Below are 25,713 nucleotides of genomic sequence, written 5' to 3' on the forward strand. Positions count from 1 at the left end.
AGAGAGACAGGGGAATAGAGAGAGACAGGGGGATGGAGAGAGAGAGAGACGGGGATAGAGAGAGAGACGGGGATAGAGAGAGAGACAGGGGGATAGAGAGAGAGACAGGGGGATAGAGAGAGAGACAGGGAGAGAGAGAGAGACGGGGATAGAGAGAGAGAGAGACGGGGATAGAGAGAGACAGGGGGATAGAGAGAGAGAGAGATGGGGATAGAGAGAGAGACAGGGGGATAGAGAGAGAGACAGGGGGATATAGAGAGAGAGACAGGGGGATAGAGAGAGAGAGACAGGGGGATAGAGAGAGAGACAGGGGGATAGAGAGAGAGAGAGACAGGGGGATAGAGAGAGAGACAGGGGGATAGAGAGAGAGACAGGGGGATAGAGAGAGAGACAGGGGGATAGAGAGAGAGACGGGGATAGAGAGAGACAGGGGGATAGAGAGAGACAGGGGGATAGAGAGAGAGAGAGACGGGGATAGAGAGAGAGACAGGGGGATAGAGAGAGAGACAGGGGGATAGAGAGAGAGACAGGGGGATAGAGAGAGAGACAGGGGGATAGAGAGAGAGACAGGGGGATAGAGAGAGAGACAGGGGGATAGAGAGAGAGACAGGGGGATAGAGAGAGAGACAGGGGGATAGAGAGAGAGACAGGGGGGTAGAGAGAGAGACAGGGGGATAGAGAGAGAGACAGGGGGATAGAGAGAGAGACAGGGGGATAGAGAGAGACAGGGGGATAGAGAGAGACGGGGGATAGAGAGAGAGACAGGGGGATAGAGAGAGAGACAGGGGGATAGAGAGAGAGACAGGGGGATAGAGAGAGAGACAGGGGGATAGAGAGAGAGACAGGGGGATAGAGAGAGAGACGGGGATAGAGAGAGAGACAGGGGGATAGAGAGAGAGACAGGGGGATAGAGAGAGAGACAGGGGGATAGAGAGAGAGACAGGGGGATAGAGAGAGAGACAGGGGGATAGAGAGAGAGACAGGGGGATAGAGAGAGAGACGGGGGATAGAGAGAGAGACGGGGGATAGAGAGAGAGACAGGGGGATAGAGAGAGAGACAGGGGGATAGAGAGAGAGACAGGGGGATAGAGAGAGAGACAGGGGGATAGAGAGAGAGACGGGGGATAGAGAGAGAGACGGGGGATAGAGAGAGAGACAGGGGGATAGAGAGAGAGACAGGGGGATAGAGAGAGAGACAGGGGGATAGAGAGAGAGACAGGGCGATAGAGAGAGACAGGGGGATAGAGAGAGAGACAGGGGGATAGAGAGAGACAGGGGGATAGAGAGAGACAGGGGGATAGAGAGAAATGGGGATAGAGAGAGAGAAACGGGAAATAGAGAGAAAGAAACAGGGGATAGAGAAACGGGGGATAGAGAGAGAGAAACGGGGGGCGGGGGCGGGGGGGATAGGGATAGAAACAGAGAAGAAAGAATCAGGAAATAGAGAGAGAAAAACGAGGGAATAGAGAAGCGGGAGAATATGGATAGGAACAGGGAGAGAAACGGGACAGGGGAGAAACAGGAAATAGGGAGAAAAACAGGGAACGGAGAGAAAGAGGGGCATAGGGACCAGGGCAAGGAGAGGGCATGAGGCACTGGGGGAAGGAGGGGATCCTGGAGTCGGGTATCAAAGATTGGCAACCAGGGAGAACAGCCCCCAGAGGCAGAGCACCAGCAGATTTTGGTACAACTATTCCTAGGACAGATACAGCACAGATTAGATGCTGAATAACGCTCCATCTCCACTGTCCCAATCAGACATTCCCAGGATGGGTAAAGCATAGGATTGGAGTCAGAGTAAAGCTCGCCCTTACCCTTGCAGATACACCAAATGCTCACACTTGGCCTGCACTTTTCACTCAAGTTCAACATTTCTGAGTTAACATGGCCATTCAAATGCAGGTTTCTAGATGGTGTAATTGGCAATGCTGTGATATCCCTCTTGAGTTGCTGCTGTTTGGCATGCAGGCACATTCAATGAAGGACACAGGCACTAGATGTTGCAGCAGGAATGATTTCATTGTTTGAACAAAAAAATAAATTCAAACTTTGCCAAGAAATCAAAACCATAGATGAACTGATAAGTGTATTTACATGTGAAGACATTTATAAATATACATTATATACAAAATAATTTTATAAAAGTACAAAGTTCAGTGCTTCACAGTTAAATTAATTATGAAATACCCAACCTTAAAAAAAATAACATTATTGATTGTCATGGTCTTTGATTTAAGGGATCAGCAATGGGCTGTCTGTACATGAGGCTCTGTTTCCTGGGAGAATGTTGATGCAATCCCAGAGTGGAGTTGAGGGGAGTGAATCATGGATCTGTCAGTGAGTACTCCTGTCTGTCATTCATCTCAACTCCAAATCTCAGCCTGTTTCAGTCACTGTGAGTGAGCCAGTGACTCGATGTTAAAGTGGACCCAGTTAAATACATTCCACTCTGCAAAAATAATAAATAGAGACTATGCTGTGGGCTTGCGATCGATCACAATTTGTCTGTGTTCGCACTGGATCAGCACCGCCAGTAACAAAGATCTCTCTTAGTCAGAAACATGAGATCAGCACTCTCAGCATCTTCTCCTGCAGAGGCTCGGTACGCTGAGAGAGCTTCAGTCAGTCTGTGACACTTTGTCAAAGGGACCAGCCTGGTCCCAGCGTCCGTCAAATCCCATTCTCCAGTAACAGCAGCAGCTCACTGGGCTGAAAGATTTCCACAATGCCACTCCCAAACTGAGAACCAGAGTGGGCCTCTGCACAAAGTCACGGTCTCCACTTTCCAAACGTTTCTCCTCCCAGTAGCAAGTTGCGAATAAATAAAACAGCAGTCCCACTTTGTGTAAACAGACAGACCTGGAGAGCCCAGACAGACCGTAGTATCTCTGGCATTGCAGCCTTAAACCTGGGCAGACAGAGAGAAAGAGAGAGAGAGAGAGAATCAGTCAAAATGTCTTTCACTGACTTAGATCAACACCTTCCCATCCTGGATCCTGGATTGCTGTCGCTTTGAAAAGCAGTGAAAGGTGTGGTGATGGAGGTCCTCATCTGAAGCCTCAAGCTCCAGAAATTCTCTCACCACTTTGTTAGGAGTTACTGCTGGCCTGGCCCTCAGATCCATTAGAGAGAAGGCCCAGAACCTTAAAACAACAGACTCTTCTGGTATTCGCTGCTAAAACGAGCTGCAGCCTGAAATTTACACTTGAAGATGAGTCTGACTCAGAGCCCAACGATGGAAGAGAACTGTTCTAATACACAGCCTGACTCTCTCAAACCGCCCCGACCATCCACACACCCAGTGTATCTCTCAATGCTGCCCCCAGTATCCCTCTCTCCTTTCTGTCCATGTATACTATCTCTGTCCAGCCCAATGTACCTCCCTCCCTCGGTGGACCTCATTGTGTCCGTCCCCCCCCCACCCAGCCACCAAAACTCTCTCTAGTCAAATACCCAACTCCTCCATACCTCCCCACTACCTGGTGTCCACATGCACAGCTCTCCCCCACCCTGGCGATACCGCCTCCCACCCTGTGGACTTTCTCCCAAAGCTGCGCACAATAGTCTGCTTTACCTCAGTGATGACATCGTGCAGCATGCCCTCGGCGGTCCGGTATATGGGCTGGTACATCAGGTCCTGGGCACTTGATATCGTGGATATTCTGCACTCCAGTTTTTCACTACTAAACAAAGAGGAAATCAGGTGAGGGGAGAGTCTGAGACAATGCTGAGCAGATGCACATGGTAACGCTCAACACATTAGCTGTGAAAGTTAATTATAAATAACAGTTCCACAAAAGTAGCCAGTGAGTGACCCTGACACTGGCCAGTGGAGTTAGCCAGTAGTTCACTGAGATGGTGTGCCTCAGGGATCAGTGCTGGGTCCACTGTTGTTTGCCATATATATAAACGATTTGGATAGGCGGCATGGTTAGTAAGTTTGCAGATGACACCAAAATTGGTGGTGTAGTGGACTGTGAAGAAGGTTATCTAAGACTACAACGGGATCTTAATCAACTGGGCCAGTAGGCCGAGGAGTGGCAGATGGAGTTTAATTTAGATAAATACGAGGTGTTGCATTTTGGTAAGACAAACCAGGGCAGGACTTACACAGTTAATGGCAGGGCTCTGGGGAGTGTTATCGAACAGAGAGACCAAGGGTTGCAGATACATAGTTCCCTGAAAGTGGCATCACTGGTAGACAGGATGGTGGAGAAGGATTTTTGCACACTTGTCTTCATTGGTCAGAGCACTGAGTACAGGAGTTGGGATGTTATGTTACAACTGTACAAAACATTGGTATGGCCACATTTGGAGTACTGTGTACAATTCTGGTCGCCGTACCATAGGAAGAATGTTATTAAACTGGAAAGGGTGCAAAAAAGATTTACAAGGATGTTACCGGGACTGGAAGGTTTGAGTTATAAGGAGAGGCTGGGTAGGCTGCGACCTTTTCCCCTGGAGCATAGGAGGATGAGGAGTGACCTTATAGATGTTTATAAAATCATGAGGGGTATAGATAAGCTGAATAGCTAAGGTCTTTTCCCCATGGTAAGGAAGTCCAAAACTAGAGGGCATAGGTTTAAGGTGAGAGGAGAAAGATTTAAAAGGGAACTGAGGGGCAACTTTTTCACACAGAGGGTGGTGTGTATATGGAATGAGCTGCCAGAGGAGGTGGTAGAGTCGGGTATAATTACAACATTTAAAAGACATTTGAATATATGGATAGGAAAGAATTTGAGGGAAGTGAGCCAAATTCAGGCAAATGGGATTAGTTCAGTTTAGGAACTCTGGTTGGCATGGACGAGTTGGTCGAAGGGCCTGTTTCCATGCTGTATATCTCTGACTATGACTTGCATGGGGCAACACGATAGCACAGTGGTTAGCACCGCTGCCTCACAGCGCCAGGGACCCAAGTTCAGTTCCGGCCTTGGGTGACTGTCTGTGTAAAGTTTGCACGTTCTCCCTATGTCTGCATGGGTTTCCCTCGGGTGTTCCGGTTTCCTCCCATAGTCCAAGATATGCAGGTTAGGTGCAGGTTAGGCCATGGTAAATGCATGGGGTTACAGGGATAGGGTGGATGGTACGGATAGGCCTGGGTAAGATGCTGTTTCAGAGAGTCGGTGCAAATTTGATGGGCCAGATGGCCTCCTTCTGCACAGTAGGGGTTCTATATTTCTAGACAACCTCCCCTTTGAAAACAGTGGGTTTGGTCACTCACTGGCCTTAGAGAGTGACTGGGGTTGGGTCTTCCCAGGAGAGCAGCCAGAGACAGGCGAGGAGGTTGTTTGAATGTTGCTGACAAACAGCGGGGGGGGGGGGGGGGGGGCGGGGGCGGTGTGTGTGTGTGTGTGTGTGTGTGTGTGTGAAAATGGTGGTGGGCGAGATGAGGTGGGTTACATTGTACCCATTGTGCGTCAACATTACTGGGGAGGCAAGAGGAGGGAGCAGACGGGAAAACTACCCGGGGTAACTCGTAGTTCACACCGATTAATTCAAATTACAGAATTCTTCAACAGGTTTGAATCCAGCAGCCCAGTGGCAGTAACTCGGTCCCTGCCTGAGCTTTTAGGCACTGCACTGAACATGAAATCAGTCCATAATAGATTGACACACTCGAGCTGATTCATTTCCTGAGGAATTCTACTCCGGTCAATTCCTGCTTAATAGCGCAGAACTCCATCAGTACCGCCCCTCCGACTGTGCAGCACCCCCTCAGTACCGCCTCTTAGACTGTGCAGAACTCCCTCAGTACTGCCCCTCCGACTGTGCAGCACTCCCTCAGTACTGCCCCTCCGACTGTGCAGAACTCCATCAGTACTGCCCCTCCGACTGTGCAGAACTCCCTCAGTACTGTCCCTCCGACTGTGCAGCACTCCCTCAGTACTGCCCCTCCGACTGTGCAGCACCCCGTCAGTACCGCCCCTCCAACTGTGCAGCACTCCCTCAGTACTGCCCCTCCGACTGTGCAGCACTCCCTCAGTACTGCCCCTCCGACTGTGCAGCACTCCCTCAGTACTGCCCCTCCAACTGTGCAGCACTCCCTCAGTACTGCCCCTCCAACTGTGCAGCACTCCCTCAGTACTGACCCTCCGACAGTGCAGCATTCCCTCAGTACTGCCCCTCCGACAGTGCAGCACTCCCTCAGTACTGCCCCTCCGACAGCGTGGTGCTCCCTCAGTACTGCCCCTCCGACTGTGCATCACTCCCTCGGTACTGCCCCTCCGACTGTGCATCACTCCCTCGGTACTGCCCCTCCAACTGTGCAGCACACCCTCAGTACTGCCCCTCCGACTGTGCAGCACACCCTCAGTACTGCCCCTCCGACTGTGCAGCACACCCTCAGTACTGCCCCTCCGACTGTGCAGCACCCCCTCAGTACTGCCCCTCTGACTGTGCATCACTCCCTCAGTACTGCCCCTCCGACTGTGCATCACTCCCTCAGTACTGCCCCTCTGACTGTGCATCACTCCCTCAGTACTGCCCCTCCGACTGTGCAGCACTCACTCAGTACTGCCCCTCCGACTGTGCAGCACACCCTCAGTACTGCCCCTCCGACTGTGCAGCACACCCTCAGTACTGCCCCTCCGACTGTGCAGCACACCCTCAATACTGCCCCTCCGACTGTGCAGCACACCCTCAGTACTGCCCCTCCGACTGTGCAGCACACCCTCAGTACTGCCCCTCCGACTATGCAGCACTCCCTCAGTATTCACCCACTGAGAGTGTAATGGTCCCTCAATATTGCACCCCTGACAATGCAGAGCTCCCACAGCACTGCCCCTCCCTCAGTTCTGCCATTGAGAGATCATTGACTCCTGGGATGGCAGGTTTGTTGTATGTGGAGCGACTAAATCCGTTAGGATTATATTCGTGGGAATTTAAACGACTGATAAGGGATCTCATAGAAATTTATAAGATTCTAACAGGATTAGACAGGGTAGATGCAGAAAGAATGTTCCCGATGATGGAGGGATCAAAGTTTGAGGATAAGGGGTAAACCTTTCAGAACTGAAGTGAGGAGGAATTTCTTCACCCAGAGGGTGGTGAATGTGTGGAATTCACTCCCACAGAAAGTAGTTGCGTGATTTCAAGCAGGAATTCGATATGGCTGGATGAGGCTAAAGTGACCAAGGGATCATAGAATCATAGAATCCCTACAGTGCAGAAGGAGGCCATTCAGCCCATCGAGTCTGCACCGACCACAATCCCACCCAGGCCCTACCCCCACATATTTTACCCGCTAATCCCTCTAACCTACGCATCCCAGGACTCTAAGGGGCAATTTTTTTAACCTGGCCAATCAACCTAGCCCGCACATCTTTGGACTGTGGGAGGAAACCAGAGCACCCGGAGGAAACCCACGCAGACACGAGGAGAATGTGCAAACTCCACACAGACAGTGACCCGAGCCAGGAATCGAACCCGGGACCCTGGAGCTGTGAAGCAGCAGTGCTAACCACTGTGCTACCGTGCCGCCCCCATGGGGGGGAAGGCAGGATCAGGGTATTAAATTTGAATGAATAACGGAGCAGGCTCGAAGAGCTGAGTGGCCGACTCCTGCTTCCATTTTCTATATATGTTGTGATTATTGTGCTATAATTCTGACTATGAACCCACAGGATTCTGACTCAGAGCACAGACAGCTGGTTGAGTTAACTTCAGGGGAGCCTTAGATCTCTCTGTCCATGCTGGGCTTGCTTCCCAGAGTGGGAAAGTCAGTGTCTGGTCTGTCAAACGACACAAACCCCTGTGTGAAACCCCACCCTCTCTGGGCAGTTCATGTCCTACAATATGAATGGGCTGGTTATTATCATCAACGGTCCCATGTCTGAGCCTGGGCGCTGAAGCTGAAATCTCCTCGACAGTCTCAGATTTCCAAGCTTGTGCCTCCAGGTTTACGTTACATTCGCATTGAATTACACACTGGACACACCCCCTTCAAAAAACTCCGATAACTTCATATCACTGGGAACATTATGGAGGCCACAGGGCCTAGCCCAGTCCTGCCCTCAACTCCCTGGTCCCTACCCTCAACTCTTGCCCCATCCCCCTGATCATCCTCAGGAGTGAGTACTCGCCAAGTTTGGAGAGCTGGGAGTTGCTGGGATCGCCACCTAGAACTAAGATCATCGTGTTCCTTCCCTGAACTCAGTGTGGAATGAGTCTCAGATATCCCAGGCAGTGTCTTCCCTGAGTGTACTTTGGGAAATAGTGGCCTCATAGCTCCCTCCCCTCACCTCACCTCCCCCATCCCCCTTCCCTCCCCACCTAACTCTGCCATCCCTCCCCAAGTTGGGCTCCTTGTCTTGGCTTTATTCAATCGGCCCTTGTGCTCCAAGTCAGGAACACATTGGTGTTCCTGGTCACACCGTGTGTGGAGGGTCTGAGGGTTTCCCCACCCCACCCCACCCCACCCTGAGTACAGCACCAAGCAGTGACATCACCACCATCTCACCTTCATCCACCAACACGTCACAAGCTCCTTCCCCAGGAGTCTGGGATCTCCATGACAACAGTGAGCACCAATCTGCGAGCTCCGTGACAACAGTGAGCACCAGACTGGGATCTCCATGACAACAATGAGCACCAGTCTGGGATCTCCATGACAACAGTGAGTACAGTCTGGGATCTCCATGACAACAGTGATCACAGTCTGGAATCTCCATGACAACAGTGAGCACAGCCTGGGATCTCCATGACAACAGTGAGCACAGTCTGGGATCTCCATGACAACAGTGAGCACCAGTCTCGATCTCTGTGACAACAGTGAGCATCAGTCTGGGATCTCCATGACAACAGTGAGCACAGTCTGGGATCTCCATGACAACAGTGAGCACAGTCTGGGATCTCCATGACAGCAATGAGCATCAGTCTGGGATCTCCATGACAACAGTGAGCCCTGGTTGATGTGACCTGATGGTGACGGAGGAACTTTTATTTAACACAAGGTGTTTGGTGTTGTGACAGTAGCCTGCTCGATCTCGCTAAACCCGTGTCTTTTACAGGACATTTAATAGCTGTGATGTGTTGTGAGTCTAATGTTACACAGCCAGAGAGTCAGGAGGAGTTGCAGATTCGAGAGGAATTGGAGTCTCAATCCCCTGGAGATTTAATATCGAGAACACTGCACGGAGTTGCTGCACATGAGGGAAAACCCTGTGCCTGTATTTAATCTCTCCGCACCCCAGACAATTGTATGAGGGAGAGAAGGAGGGAGAGAGGGAGGGAGGAGGGAGGGAGGGAGGGACACTCTTGGCCTGGACATTCCCCCGCGCCCTGCACACTCTCCATCCGTCCTGCACAGCCGCACCCCTCTACACTCTATCCCAATACCAAAAATCTGCAGCAGTCTCTTCCCAGAGATCACTTTGGGAAATAGTGACCTCTCATCTCACCCCATCCCCTCACCCCATCCCCTCACCCCTGCGCCCCCCCCGCCCCCAAGCCCCCACAGAATGCATAGGGCAGGGGTCTAATGTCCTGAAGATGCTGACAGACCCTAGCTCGTCCATGCTGCTATATCCCTCTGATCTTGGACAAAGCCAAAGAGATTCCGATTTGTTTCTAATCACAAAAGCGGAGACTCACTGGGCCCTAATCCAAGGAGCTTCTGATTGTACATGTTCAAGAGTCAAAATCTGACAGTGAGCGGAAGAAATGCCGAATAACTTACCATGGGTTTCTGAGGGGCAAACCTTCCTCTTTTCTACATCTGTGATTTTTATGGCATTTGAATTCTTGGGATAGATCAGCCTTGAGGCCTGTGGCTAAATTCCAATCCAGGGCACAGTTCCTGTCTTTGTAATTGGTCTTCTCCACGATACAGTCCGTTTCCAAATCAACCTTCTTGTTGGTGAGTTTGAGCTGGGAAGCTACAATCAGATTGTCCCTCTGGGACTCGGTCAGATTATTCATGGTCTCGGTGTCTCGGTGTTGTCTCCCATGGGGTCTCTGCATGTGCCTCAGAGCAATGCCCAAGACACACAGCAACATGACAAAAGCCATCAGTCCGAAGGCCAGCGACACAGCCACCCAGGGGAAGGAGTTTGGTGGCTGCTGCCGCTTCTGTGATGGGCTGGGAAACACAGGGATCTCACACAGCGCACCCATGAAGTTGAATGGGCATTGGCACACAAAGCTCTTGCCATATATGCCAGCGTGGCACGTCCCGCCATTATGGCATGGCCTGGAGTCACACTCATCCCCCAGCGGTTGACTGCAGTCCCGGCCTGAGAAACCGGCTGAGCACACACATGTGTAGTTGTTGATGTGGTCGACGCAGGTGGCTCCGTTGGCACACGGGTTTCTGGCGCAGTCATTCACATTAATCTCACACCTTTGTCCAGCAAAGCCCGCCTGACAGCGGCACATTCTCGACAGCCCCCGATCGAAGCACTGGCCTCCTATAGGGGGGGCAGAGGATAACAGTTCAGCAAAGGGCGGCTCTGAATTAACACTCAACAAACGCAGGCTAGATCCAGTCTGGGAGGCACAGGCCTCGTGTGGGACATGCGCAGGCCTCGCGTGGGACATGCGCAGGCCTCGTGCAAGGATGCACAGGCCTCATGTGAGGGGTACACAGGCCTTGCCCAGTGGATACGCAGACAGGACAAAACCGGGGTCGGGGGGGCGGGGCACCACTTCAAAACTCGACTGATACATCTTTCTCACACGCACACACATGCACACACACGCACACGCACACACACACACGCACACACACGCACACACATGCACACACAGAGTAGAACAAAATGTTTAAAACAAGCGAGATTTATTCAGCCGTGGTTGAGGTCTTTACGTGAAGAGATGAACAAAACAGAAACTGGGATTACTTTCCTTTAAACACATCTTCACTGGTCCATCCTCTCCAACCACCATCAACTGAACAATTTTCTGTCTTTGAACCTTCAAAGCTGGGATTCCTTCCCGATCAATCAATTCCCCCTAAAGATTACTTCAAGCTATGCCAAACCACCTTGGTCATTCTGATAGTTAGTACAATTTCAGTTTTATAGCTCTGTCCTGACAGTAGATACCGAGCTCTCAGAAGTCTGTGGCTCACACCTCATCCCTCCCTCGCTCTATCACACATCCCCCTACCTCCTGCCAGCAAACAGCCAGGGGCTGAAGTGAGTCCATCCAGTTGGGAGAGGGTGTCACATTTCCATTTGCCAACCCAGCTCTATACTCATTGGTGAGGGCTCATGTTTGGAGGAACAAAAACCCACGTGTGACCCAGGCCTTTTAAGAGGGGCATGATTGCTCTAATAAATTGGTTCTTTGGTGTCTTCATAACCTATTTGATCGCTAACACATTTATAACCTAGAATGGTTCTGCCCCCAGCTCAACATCCAACAGAACCCTCTGGAGAAGGAACTTACAGGAGAAATGCCTAACCATCAGTATTGAATCTGAACATCAGGCATTCCATAGACTCCCAAAAGCTGATTTCCCTTATTCAGCTCAGGAGATTTGATTGGATTGTGGCTGCGCACTAGGCCCCATCTTTCCACCCATTAGCCGCTGACAGGTGGCAAAGGCCCTGAATCGCCCAGATAGAATCACTCGGAACTGGTTCCCATTATTAGAAAGACAGATTCTATTAACAATAATGGCCGATACCCTTTCAGAATCCAGGGGGGACACAAAGTTGGCAATTCCTAGACATTGAATCAGCTTATCCACCTTGAACATGGGGCATTAATCAAACTTACCAACTTTATATATTTTTAAAATTACTATAGGACCTCCATGACCCGTGGGGTTTTGGTACCATCTCTGGAAGGTTTGATCTTTAACTGTGAGATTGATCTTGCTCTAACATTGTTCTGACGACCTCTTGGGGGATCGTTAGTCTCTTTGCCGGTGATCCCGTATGGTTTCACCAAGACCCTTGTAGTGTTCCGCCGTCACGTTTAATAACACGAGAGTTCACGGATTCAGAGGCAAAAACATCTGCATATCCTTCCACTAACTTAAGCAGTTTTAGTCGCTGTAATGCTGTCCGTTTTTTTATACCCAATCCCTCGGGTCTTAGTTTCCTTGAGAGACCTCATAGGTTTGAGCTTGGACACAGGCATCTTCTGACCTCTCTGTGGTTTTAATAAGACAGACCCTGTGCCAACGTCCCCTGCAATGAGTGCTCCCACTATTATCTGCATAGTGGTGGCTCTGCCCATTGTTCAAATGATGTGGAGATGCCGGCGTTGGACTGGGGTAAACACAGTAAGAGGTTTAACAACACCAGGTTAAAGTCCAACAGGTTTATTTGGTAGCAAAAGCCACACAAGCTTTCGAGGCTCTGAGCCCCTTCTTCAGGTGAGTGGGAATTCTGTTCACAAACAGAACTTATAAAGACACAGACTCAATTTACATGAATAATGGTTGGAATGCGAATACTTACAACTAATCCAGTCTTTAAGAAACAAAACAATGGGAGTGGAGAGAGCATCAAGACAGGCTAAAAAGATGTGTATTGTCTCCAGACAAGACAGCCAGTGAAACTCTGCAGGTCCACGCAACTGTGGGAGTTACAAATAGTGTGACATAAACCCAATATCCCGGTTGAGGCCGTCCTTGTGTGTGCGGAACTTGGCTATCAGTTTCTGCTCAGTGACTTTGCACTGTCGTGTGTCGCGAAGGCCGCCTTGGAGAACGCTTACCCGAATATCAGAGGCCGAATGCCCGTGACCGCTGAAGTGCTCCCCAACAGGAAGAGAACAGTCTTGCCTGGTGATTGTCGAGCGGTGTTCATTCATCCGTTGTCGCAGCGTCTGCATAGTTTCCCCATTGTTTTGTTTCTTAAAGACTTGATTAGTTGTAAGTATTCGCATTCCAACCATTATTCATGTAAATTGAGTTTGTGTCTTTATAAGTTCTGTTTGTGAACAGAATTCCCACTCACCTGAAGAAGGGGCTTAGAGCCTCGAAAGCTTGTGTGGCTTTTGCTACCAAATAAACCTGTTGGACTTTAACCTGGTGTTGTTAAACTTCTTACATTGTTCAAATACCAGATCACACAGCTGGCGCGGTGTGGCACATTGACACAGGATTCAGGTCCAGCGGTCATTCAGACATTCAGACAATGTTTGAAAGCTGAGGTTTATTCGCCCACAGCACACGGCCGGGAGTATTTTAGTGAGCAGAGATGAAAACAGTAATCGACCACTTTCCAGCATTCTCATTACTCTCCAACCTTGCCCAAGTGAACCATTTCACTGCTTTTGATCCTTCCCCGGCTGGAAGACCCTGTTTGATTTTAATTGCTCAGCTTGGCCATTCTGACATTTTAAATTATTTTAAATGTATTTGTTCAGGGGATGTGGATGGCACTGGCTTGGCCAGCATTTATTGCCCATCCCTTAAAGCAGCACCCCTTATAACTGAGTTCCCAAGTAACTTGTGCTGAATTTATTATCCCTCTCTCACTCTGTTCCAACACCCACACACACACACATACACACTACAGCAGGGTGATTACCTTTAAAAGGTAATTACAACTGGAGTGGGAGGAGAAGTTCCTCCGCCAACTGAGCTTAAATGGAGGTTTTTAAGAGCTGTAAAGAGAGCCGAAAATGTGTTGTGAGATCTGAGAATTATACTATCGTGTTGGGACTAGGATTGTTGAAGGACTAATGTTTGTAGGAGAAAGGGGGCTCTGGGATAGTGGGACAGTGTGACACACACCAAACATACAGACATCCTTCATAATCCACAAACTGTAGGGGCTGAGGGTATGAATGAGGGGGTGGGGGGCTGGGGGGGTTCCTCTTGTATTATGGTCAGATTTTAGAGGAGGATGGTTTAAATTTGGCATTGATATAGAGCTTTGTATAGATAGCAGGATTAGTTTGAGATTTATACTGAGCTCTGAGGAGAATGCAGGGCAGTGAAATTATTGTGATTGATACAGGACTATGAGGAGAGTACAGGTCAGTGTGTTTTGGGCTATAGGGAGAGAGTGGGACAGCGGGCTTAGTTTGGGGTTGATTTTGGGCTATGGGGAGAGAGTGGGGCAGCAGGCTTAGTTTGGGGTTGATACGGGACTATGGGAGAGTATAGGTCAGTGAATTTAGGGCTATGGGGAGAGAGTGGGGCAGTGGGATTAGTTTGAAATTCATAAACAAAGACACAATGGGCCAATGGGGCCTCTCCTCTATCTGACGACACTATAGTTCAAAGCATATTTTTGAATCAGGTTCTTCTACATTTAAACATCGTGGTTACAAGGAAAAACACTGTAATAAAAATGGACAAGACCCCATGAATTACCGTTTGCACAAGGGTTGTTGGTACAGCGGTCCACTTTCTGCTCACAGTTTAAGCCAGTGAATCCCAGAGGGCAGCTACAGCTGTAAGGGGTTCCCTGTGAGCTCTCAAAACAGGAGCCACCATTGAAGCAGGGGGAGTCCGCGCAGGTCAGAGTGCTGTCCTCACAATGATGCCCAATAAAACCAGGTAAACAAGAACACTTGTAACCATCATCCAGTTCCTGCAACAAAATGACCACAACGTTAGAAACAAATCACTGAGTTCATGGGAAGATGATAAAGGCTACACTCACTTTGGAGTCTCTCTCTGTCTGCAACATTGAATCATGGAATGTTTATGACACAGAAGGAGGCCATTCAGTTCATCATTTCCATGCTGTCTCCATACATCCCGCTCCCTTGCCCTTTCCCCATAACCCTGCAATTATTTTCTCCTCATCCTTATCCAATTCCCTTTTCAAAAGCTATAGTGGAGTCTGCCTCCATCACACTTGTAGTGCATTCCAGAGCCTAACCACCTACCACAAAAAAAATCTTCCCTCGTGTTGCCCTTGCTTTTTCTGTCATTCACCTTAAATCGGTGTTCTCCGATTGTCAATCCTTCCAACAACAGGGAGGGTTTCTTTCCATCTACTCTGTCTAGACCCCTCGTGGTTTTGAAGATCTCTACTGAATCTCCTCTCGACCTTCTAATCTCCAAAGAGAACAACTCCAGCTTCTCCAATCTGTCCTTGGAACTGAAGAGTCTCTCATTCCTGGAATCACCCTGATAAATATTTTCTGCAGCCAACTCCAAAGCCTTCACGTCCTTCCTAATGTGTGGTGCCCAGAATTGGATGCAATACTCCAGTTGAGGCTGAACCAGAGTTTTATAAAGGTCCGTCATAACCTTTGTGCTTTCACAACCTATGCTTCTATTTCCAAAGCCCAGTGAGCCTTTTTAACTACTTCCTCAATGCGCTCTAGATGTTGAGAGTTAACCTGCCAGGAACGTGGGCGGGGGGGGGGGGGGGGGGGGGGGTTGGGGGTGCCTTCCTGCACTCCTTGCCCATTTATCACCATAGATATCTCTGGAACAGCTTGGAGGTCCATAAGCTGAGAATATAAGGGCAGAATGTGGAGGGAAATGAGGAAAGTCAGCATTTGATTTGGTGGCTCGGATGGAATTAAGAATGTATCCTTCAAGAAAATAACAACATTTGTCCAGCTAGTGAGACAGCATAACACCTTCATAGAATCTCTCCCTCCCTGCTTGGATTCTTCCCTCCCTGGCTGCGTGAGGATGTCACTTTGTTTCCCCTGCGGTGATGGTGATGGGTATTAAGCTAGTTGAAGGTAAGCAGAGTCGGGGTATGTGTTGTCTCTTACCATGCAGGTGCCCCCGTTGCTGCAGGGGCTACTGTCACATTTGCAGATGGCCGATTGACAGTTTTTTCCGATGTAGCCGGGCTGACAGGTACAGGTGTAGCTGCCCTGACCTGTGTTGGTGCAGGTTGCGTTGTTCATGCAGGGCTTATTGTGGGTGCAGTAGTTGAGATCTATGTGCAAAGCAGAGAGGGAGAAGGAGAGAGAAAAAAGTTAGTCACAATTCACAAGCAACGTAAATCAGATCCAGGAACTCCCTCCTCATAGATTTCCCACCTACACTCCCCCCCTCTCCAAAATAACTAAACATAGTGGCCAATCAGAATAGAGTCATACAGCAATACAGCAGGGAAACAGTCCATTCCGACCATGGGGCTCTCCCAGCTAATCCCCATTGCCCACGTTTGGTCCATATCCCTCTAATCATTTCCCACCCATGTACTTATCCAAATGGTTTTTAAATGTTGCTATTGTCCCTGCCTCAACCACTTTCTCTGACAACTCATTCCATACACGCACCACCCTCTGCGTGAAGAAGTTGCCCCTCAGGTCCCTTTTAAATCTTTCCCCTCTCACCTTAAACCTATGCCCTCTAGTTTTCAATTCCCCTTCCCTGGGAAAAAGACTATGTGCCTTATCGAGAGCACAAGTTCATCGATAGCACAGGTTGTGGGACAAAGGGGCAGAATGAAAGTCTGGGAAGGGGTGAAACACTGTGGGGAGGAGTGGGACGAGGACCTGTCCCCACAGTGGCTTACTCTTCCCTATTCCCTCCCTTGCCTTCGATGCAATTCCCAGGGTGCGGAGACAGTGGGATCCTGCTGGTTAGCCGTGCAATCCAGAACTACATGTGTTCACTAGTCACAACCAGTGATGGACACTGGGAAATGCCAGCCCTCAAATTAGATACAACTCTGGGAGAGTGTATAAAGTGTCTGGGTCTCGACCACTTCAGGCTCAACTGACCCAATGTCATCAAACACTGCCAGAGTTTCAGACAATTAGCTAGGGGTTTATTTTGACACAGACTTTGTGAACTGTGTTCCATGAAGGGCTTGGAAGAGTGAAAACATCATGTAGATCTGACACAGACACTCACCCTGGTTACAGAAGAGGCCACCCCATCCTTCCTTACAGGTGCACTGAAAGGGCTGTTGACAGGTCCCATGTAAACATCCTGGATAGTGCATGCAGTCATCACACAAAGACCCCTGCCATCCAAAGTGACACCTTGAGAGAGAGAGGGAGAGAAAAAGGCACAAAGTCAATTATCCTGCAGATCTCGACAAGAAACATGAAACCTGGAAACACAGATATACCAATAAGCCCCATCCTCAGATAACATTCCAACCACCTCAATCCCTTTGATGGGTGGGGTAGGTTAGCCTGGGATGGGGTGGGTAAGTAGGAGTAGGAAAACACGGGGCAGTACAAGGTCTGGGAGGAGGAGGGTGGGTGTGTGGTGTAGAGGGAAGGGTTGAGCTAGGGTAGGGTATGTTATGGCAGGAAGATTGGAGTGGAATAGGATGAGGCAGAGTGAGGTGAAGTTGAATAGCAGTGATAGCATGTGGAGCAGCAATATTAGTGAGAAATTAAGGAGAAATAATTACATCTGGACCGAGTTATGCTCAGATCTGGTGATAATAAAATGTGATGTGTGTGGCTGAGTGATACTGAGGGATGTCAAATCAGCGTGGGGAGATGAACAAACTCAGACCTCACACCTGTCAGTAACTTACTTGCACTCGCCTGGTCGACCACAGTACCCGTGCTCTGTGCTGCACCCAGCTCGGCAAATCGCTGCAGGGAATGGAAGACAGAGTCAGAATGCAAAGGCATTGCGAGTCCAACAAAACTACAGACTGATTGCAGAGTACTAATTCTCTGTGCCAGTATTAACAACAGGAATTACCCCCTGTGCCAGTAATTACCCCCAGTACTAGTAATTACCTTGCAATAAGTTGATCTTTCTCTACACCCTAGCTATGACTGTAACACTACATTCTTCACTCTCTCGTTTCCTTCTCTATGAACGGTATGCTTTGTTTGTATAGCGCGCAAGAAGCAATACTTTTCACTGTATGTTAATACATGTGACAATAATAAATCAAATCAAAAATTATTCCATGTGCCAATATTTATCCCCGTGGCAGTATTTACCCCTAGTGCAAGGATAAACACATCTCCCTCTTCCTCTCTCCTCCCATTTCCAGTAATAATGACCCCAATGACAAGCATATCATGGACAGTGCTATAAATAACCCTCTGTGCCAGTGGTAGCCTCCTATTGCCTGCCATAACTTCCCAGAACCGGTACATTCAGGACAGTAAGAAACCCCGGTGACATTAAAAACCCACAGTGCTGGGGTACACATGGCTCACTCATTCACTCACTTTCCTCCTCCCCCTCTCTCTTTATCTACCTCCCTCTCTATTGCCTTTCCCTCTCCTCTCTCTCCCCCTCCCTCTGTGGGTCAGTGTGGATGCTGAGTGCCTCTCGCCTTACGTTGTGCACAGTATTCATTCTCCCAGCCAGCCATGCAGAGCATTTGCCCCTCTTGACCACAGGTGTAATGTCCAAAGGTGTCGTTCCTGGGCCGGCAGTAGTCAGAGCATCCCTCGCCATAGTAATGGTGGCTGCAGACCACCCGATATGAGTAGCGTAGTTGTGTGTGTTCCCCGTGGAGGACATCCTGGGACCAGGCCATGCCCACAGACTGGTGTCTTTGGATGGCAAAGCGGCTGATCAGCATCTCAGGGCTGGTGACATCTGTGCACAACAAACAGTCCAGGTTAATACGGGGCAAGAGGGTAAATGTCTAAGACAAGAATGGCACGGTACGCAAAACCTTCAAGTGTTTTTAGTGAAACAGGAGCCTCCATCACATCCTCCCAAACCCCTTGCTCTCATGCTGCACTCACATATCCCACTCCCTTCCCCCACATCATTTCTATGAAATCCAGGGACTAATGTTCAAAATGGATGCTGGCTTACTGCCAGTGATAGGAAGGTTCATGAACTAGCTGGAGATCCTACACTGGTTAAGTGTTCAGAGGGAACATCCTCAACACAGTGTGCCTCAGTGCGGATCAGGCAGCTGGAAATAGGAGACTGGGACATGGATCAGGATCAAGGAGACTGGAATGGGGGTGATGGGGCAAACAGGAGGGGGACAGGAGTGATGGAAGGGGGCGGTTGCGAGAATAAAATGGGGAATGCTGCTGGAGGCTACGGGTGAGATGGAGTGATGAGAACGGTGGGGTGGTGGGAGTGGGGTGTATGTGTGTGGGAGAAGCGGGCACGGACAGGGGGTGATGGGAGGGGTGGTGAGCAGCAGCAGGGAAATGGGAGGTGGGGACAATTGTCAAATTCTATCCAGGCCAATTCTCAACGTAACGTGTGTTGCAAAGCCAATTACATTGCAGCTAAATTTCAGCTCATAGGGAGGGGAATGGGGAATTCCACCAGAAAATTAACTCCTCAAAAACCCAAATGATCTGCATTTGGGCTGCAGAAAACAAGTGACGTTTCCAGATCAAATCCATCGCCATCATCACAGATTGTTCTCTGATTCCAACACTGATAGAGACACACAAATCCCAGAGTGATGGGACTGGTCCAGAGTTATAGATACACGTAGGTCCCAGAATGATAGAAATAACCTGTTCCTGGAGTGATGGATGTAAACTGATCCTGGAGTGATATAGACATGATGTGGAGATGCCGGCGTTGGACTGGGGTAAACACAGTAAGGAGTCTAACAACACCAGGTTAAAGTCCAAGAGGTTTATTTGGTAGCAAACGCCATTAGCTTTCAGAGCACTGCTCCTTCGTCAGATGGAGTGGAAATCTGCAGATTTCCACTCCATCTGACGAAGGAGCAGCGCTCCGAAAGCTACTGGCGTTTGCTACCAAATAAACCTCTTGGACTTTAACCTGGTGTTGTTCGACTCCTTACTGTGATATAGACACACAGATTCCAGAGTGATTGAGATAACCCTAATCCCGGGGGGGGGATAAGATTCCAGGAGGCATTTGTTAAAGTCTCTCATAATAAATGGTTAGCTAAAGTTGAAGTTCATGGAATTGAAGGCAAATTATTGATCTGGGTTGGAAATTGATTGAGTGGCAGGGGACAGAGACTTGGGATATTGGCAGGATATGACTAATGATGTCCCATGAGAATCTGTGTTGGGGCCTCAACGATTCACAATATTTATTAATGAACTTGATGAAGAGTTGGAGAGTCACATATCAAAGTTCACGAATGACAAAGATAGACAAATACTATAAGTGAATCCCAAACTGTTTTGGATGAAAGACTCCTTTCCAAATGGATTTGTATCTATGGATCCCATCCATCTAAATGATCATATATAATGCTGATAAATGAAAACACTAGATGTAATGAGTGTTTAAATAATCCTTTTCAGAAAACAGACATTAACCTATCGTGAGACAGGTGCTCCTATTTCTCACTGAAATGGATATTACAGAGGACCTATAGCGCAGAAACAATCTATCAGACCCAACCAGAGAGCAGGAGAGAAGAGGACACACTGCTGGCCACCACTCATTCATTTACCCTCACTGTGGCACTTTTGCATTATTTTGTGGGTCCTCTTTGGAAAGCCTTTATGGACTTCACCAGGGTATTGATGGAAAATTAGAAAGTGATCTTAATAGATTGAGTGAAAGGGCAAAACCATGACAAGTGGATGCCAATGAGCAGTCATCCACTTTGCACCTATAAAGGATAGAATGGGGTACTTTTTAAATGGTGAAAAGCTAGAACCAATGGAGCTCCAAAGAGACTGGAGGGTCCATGTGGGTTGATGGTTAAAATCTCATGAACATGTACCAAAATAATCAAAAAGCCAAATGAAATGCTGCCTTTATATCTCGAGGACTAGAATAAAAGGAGTCATGTTTCAGCTCATAAAGTCCTGGATAGGCTACACCTGGAGTACAGTGAGCACTCCGGTGCACTGCATCTTAGGAAGGATATAATGTTCTTGTAGGGAGTACAGCATAGATGTGCCAGAATGATACTTGAGTTAAATTACCATGAGAGATTACACAAACCAGGATTGTATTGCCTGGAATTTCAAAGGTTAAGTAATTTGATCAAAATTTTAATGGTATCAAAGGGAATAGATAGGGTAGATAGAGAGAAATAATTTCTGCTAATTGCAAAGCCTAGGACTCAGAGTTAGAGCCAGACTTTTCAGGAATGAAATTAGAAAAAAACTTTATTCGTGCAAAGGGTGGGAAAAGTTTGGAACTCTCTTGCACTAACAGCAATTGATGCTAGCTCAATTGTCAATTTTAAACCTGAGGTCGATACATTCAGTCAAAGGTATCAAGGGGAATGGGGCAAATGTGAGTGTACAGTGATAGGCTGCAGATCACCCTTGATCTCACTGAAGGCTGGGAACAGGTTTGAGGACCGAATGGCCTCCTATATTTATGATGGATCAGACGGATCGCAGAGCGATGGAAGCAAGAAGATCCGGAGTGAATACAGACTGAAGGAGATACACAGATCCCACATGAAGACACATTAATCCTGGAGAGATCCAGAGTGACAGAGATACACAGATCCTGGAGTAATCCCAGACTGATTGAGACGCATAGATCCTGGAGAGTAGTTCCAAAGTGATGGAGCTGGAGTGATAAAGATACACAGATTCCAGAGTGATTGAGAGACACGGATCCTGGAGTGACCCCAGAGTGATAAGAGATGCACAGATCCCAGACTAATCCTGCAGTGATTCCTGACTGATCCAGGAGTGATGGAGACACACAGATCCCGAAGAAGTGGAGATACGCAGAGCCCGGAATGGCAGGAATACAGAGATCCCAGAATGATAGAAACACACAGCTCCCGGAATGATCCTGGAGTGACAGAAATAAAACCACACAAATCCTGCAGGAATAGAGATGCATGGGTCCCAGAATGATACACAGATCCGGTGGAGATGGAGACGGACAGTCCTGGAGTGATGGGGAGTGACAATCCCGGAATGATGGAGATAATCCCGGAGTAATGAGTGTATTTGAATCTCTTGTACCCTAACAATGTGTCAACCTCCTCCTCCCCCATTCCAATGGATGAAGCCTTTCCAAAAAGGGCGGCGTTTATTGTTAAAGGTGTAAAACGCAGGAAAAGGCCGCCTTGACTTCTTGGCAAGGTTTAACTTTTCTCACCAACCTCCAGCTCGGTTTCCCACGCCAAAAATAAACGAAAGGAAGTTGATTGTGTTGATCACTCAAGGGCCCTGGGATGCAGAGCTGCTAATTCAGCTAATAACTGGAGGCAGTAACTTCGAAACCCTCTACACCGGGCATCGCCATATAATTAAAAATAAAAGGTGGGAAGGGGAACGCGAAAAGTTTTTGTTAAAAGTTGTAATAATTTTAAAGTGACTATTTCACTAGGACTTTGGTGCAGAGAAGGTGCGGCTCGCTGCCGCCCCCTCGCGGTGTGTGAAAGCCGGACACTTACTGGAGCTCGGCAGGTTAGAGGGAGAATTCCAGGCTTCAATTATCAACGAGAAAGTTCCCTGTCAAACAGAACAGATAGAAACCACAGTTAGCAACGGCCATTTAATCATCTGCATTTGTTGTAATAGTAATAAGATTTATCAGTGGAGGGAGCCGGTTCTAAGATCCCCAGTCCTGGAGACTGGGTCAAAGAGTTTCATTTCTGATGAAGTCCCCTCCCGGGTTATTCCCGGGTTATTCTGTGAGGGTGCGTCTGCTCCCTCTGTGTTTGGATAAAGGTGAGGTGCTCCCTGTATCTGTGCATTAGTAACGGTTTAAACACCACTTGTTAGGTGTATCTGTGTTTCTATTTTCCTGTCTCTACGTCTTGTGCCTGTGTGTCAATCACTCGGTCTCGGTGTGTCTGTCTGTGTAGCTATCCCTGTCTGTGTAGCTATCCCTGTCTGTGTAACTATCCCTGTCTGTGTCTCTCCGTCTCTGTGTGTCTCTGCCTCTATGTGAGTCTGCGTGTGTCTGTCTGTGACTGTATCTCTGTCTTTGTGTGTCTGTATGTGTGAGTCTGTGTGTCTCTGCCTGTGTATCACTCTGTGTCTGTCTGTATCTCTATGTCTGTGTCTCTCAGTGTGTCTCTCTGTGTGTCTGTGTATTTCTGTCCAAGATCCTTTCTGGTTGTGTCTCTGTCTATGTATCTGTCTCTCTGTGTGTCTGTCAGTGTATTTCTAGATCCTTTCTGGTTGTGTTTCTGTGTGTCTGTGTGTCTCTGTCCGTGAGTGTGGCTTTTCCCTGTTCCTGTGTCTATCATCTATCTGTATTAGCTCATAGTCTCCGACCCCTCTCCATCGCTCACTCAATTTCTTTCCCAGAGATATTCCCATTCTCCAGCGCTGTGCCAGATTCTCACTCTGAAATTTCGTTTTATTGAAGAGGGCAAAGCCTTCTCCCCATGAAACAGTAACTATGTGTCTGTATGTGTTGTGTGTGTATCTGTATGTGTGTCTCTGTGTGTCTGTCTGTCTCTGTGTGTGTCTATGTGTGTGTGTCTATGTGTGTATGTGTGTGTATGTGTGTGTGTGTCTATGTGTGTGTGTCTGTGTCTGTCTATGTGTGTGTGTGTGTCTATATGTGTGTGTCTGTGTGTGTGTCTGTCTGTCTATGTGTGTGTGTGTCTGTGTGTGTGTCTGTTGCCTCCCGCCCCCCGCGGTCCCGAGAGGGTGAAGCTGGGAGCCTCACCGGCCATTTGAAGGTGAAGTTGAGGCTGACGAGGCTGTGAGTGAGCAGCGGCCGGAATGAGTTGCTGCCCAGCAGCGGGGTGAGCACACTGCCGTAGGTGCAGGGCTCCGGGGACACCACCTTTTGGAAATGCTTCAGACAAACCCGAAAGAAGGTGCGACAGTCCGGAACACACTGACTGCCACTCGCCAGCAGAGCCCTGGCATTCTCAAACTCCTCAATCCTCAACTCGAAGGTACCGCTGCTGGAAACCTTCAAAATACAAAACACACAGAAACCAGAGTGAGAGGCAAGATGGCACAAATCAGAGAGGGGGGAGATAGAGGGAGAGGGGAGGGGGAGAGAGGGGAGATAGAGAGGGGGGTAGATGGGGGAAAGAGGGGGAGATGGGGAAGGAGAAGAGAGGGAGCAGGGAGATAAAAAGAGGGGAGGTTTGAGGGGCAGCGAGAGAGGTGGGATTGAGAGGGGGAGAGAGAGAGAGAGGTATAGAGATCCAGCACTAGCTGGAGAGGTGGGGATTTAAGGGAGATGGTAATGCAGCCTCCAGTTAGAGAGGTGAATGGATGAGGGTGAGGGGGGTAAATGGAAGGTTTACCTGGGGCACAAGGAGCAGAAAGAGCGCGGTGCCAATGCTGTGTAAAGCTGCCATTCCACAGTGACACTCTCCAAAGCCTCAATATGTTTTCCTCTTGTGACTCCCCGGGTTCCCACAGGCAGGTCAGTGTCTCTCTAAAAACAAACTAATCAGCAAGACTTTAAACTGGCTTCTCCAAATGCAGTTAGATCCAGGGACGGATAAATACAGGTTGGTTCACTCCCGCAGCAAGCTCCAAACCAGGTGTCAATCCGGAGCCAAAACCCTGCTCCCGTTAGGTTGCCCCCGTAATGTGTAGGCTGCAGTCTGTGTGGGAGTGTGTGTGTGGGATAGGCACCAGCCCCTCTCTCTGTGACACTTCTGTGCAGCTGCACAGCCTGCTAGCTCCCTTTAAATAGAAGCTCTATTAGCCAGGCTGTCAATCACTGGGAGGAGAACTGGGGGTCCTCCCACTTTGCATGTATTAGCCAGGCTGTCAATCACCGCCATGGTGTGTGTGTGTGTGTGTGGACCTTCCACTTTCTCTTTGACTCATCATTATCACCTTGATAAATTGCTGGCTGCACCCAGGATTAATCCAGAGCAGGAGTTTTCTTTGTGGCCAGATCCCAGTGCAGGAACCCAGATAATGACAGGCAGCAGCAGCTGGCCAGTGTCCTGGTCAAATACTCAATATCCAGCTCACCTTCAAACAGCAACACACTGGGAGCAGGGACAGCTCACTGAGAGTCTCCGCCCTTCCCCTTCCTAGAAAGTTTACCTTTTTAAAATGAGGAATTCAGGGAGTTAAAGGCCGACACTGTAATTTCTTTTAGAATTAAGCTCTCGTTGTAAAACAGGGCTCCGATGATGTTTTATTTCTAGTTTATCCAGTGTTGCTTTAAATTGAATACTTGACCTCACAGACAGTTAGATCATCCAACTGCATTGAGATGTTTTAAACCATACCAGCTTCAAGCAATGCACAATTCTATTGCTCTGATGAAGGGTCATCCAGACTTGAAACGTTGGCTCTATTCTCTCTCCACGGATGTTGTCAGACCTGCTGAGATTTTCCAACTTTTTCTGTTTTTGCTTCAGATTCCAGCATCCGCAGTATTTTGCCTTTATCATAATGCACAGTTCATTCATTGATTTGTTTTGCTGCCCCTATCCCACAGCCACCAACCCTCCCCCCAACACACACACACAAACCATAAGACCATAAAACCATAAGACATAGGAGCAGAATTAGGCCACTCGGCCCATCGAGTCTGCTCCGCCATTCAATCATGGCTGATATTTTTCTCATCCCCATTCTCCTGCCTTTTCCCCATAACCCCTGATCCCCTTATTAATCAAGATCCTATCTATCTCTGTCTTAAAGACATTCAATGACCCGGCCTCCACAGCCTTCTGTGGCAAAGAGTTCCACAGATTCACCACTCTCTGGCTGAAGAAATTCCTCCTCATCTCTGTTTTAAAGGATTGTCCCTTTAGCCTGAGGTTGTGCCCTCTGGTTCCAGTTTTTCCTACTAGTGGAAACATCCTCCCCACGTCCACTCTATCCAGGCCTCCTGTAAGTTTCAATAAGATCCCCCCTCATCTTTCTAAACTCCAACGAGTACAGACCCAGAGTCTTCAACCATTCCTCATACGACAAGCTCTTCATTCCAGGGATCATTCTTGTGAACCTCCTCTGGACCCTTTCAAAGACCAGCAGATCCTTCCTTAGACACAGGGCCCAAAATTGCTCACA

At 48.6% G+C, this 25,713-nt stretch overlaps 1 protein-coding gene across 2 annotated transcripts; it reads right to left on the reverse strand.

The window, feature by feature from the left end:
• Positions 1 to 2,002: 2,002 nt before the first annotated feature.
• On the reverse strand, positions 2,003 to 24,341 carry dll4 (delta-like 4 (Drosophila)). 2 transcript variants are annotated; one of them, XM_078233568.1, is made up of 11 exons: positions 23,976 to 24,341; positions 23,381 to 23,632; positions 22,152 to 22,209; positions 18,149 to 18,412; positions 17,382 to 17,442; positions 16,742 to 16,872; positions 15,646 to 15,815; positions 14,279 to 14,498; positions 9,677 to 10,406; positions 3,575 to 3,683; positions 2,003 to 2,908 (listed from the first exon to the last, which is right to left on the reverse strand). In XM_078233568.1, exons 1-11 carry the CDS (start codon positions 24,027 to 24,029, stop codon positions 2,903 to 2,905), a joined length of 2,055 nt encoding a protein of 684 aa, XP_078089694.1. In that variant the 5' UTR covers positions 24,030 to 24,341; the 3' UTR covers positions 2,003 to 2,902. The 2 variants fall into 2 exon arrangements, with proteins under 2 accessions (XP_078089694.1, XP_078089693.1); XM_078233567.1 differs by lacking the exon at positions 3,575 to 3,683 and having other exon boundaries at positions 2,009 to 2,908.
• Positions 24,342 to 25,713: the final 1,372 nt, after the last annotated feature.

Source organism: Mustelus asterias, chromosome 18 (genome assembly GCF_964213995.1).
Source record: "Mustelus asterias chromosome 18, sMusAst1.hap1.1, whole genome shotgun sequence".
Classification (NCBI taxonomy): Eukaryota; Metazoa; Chordata; class Chondrichthyes; order Carcharhiniformes; family Triakidae; genus Mustelus; species Mustelus asterias.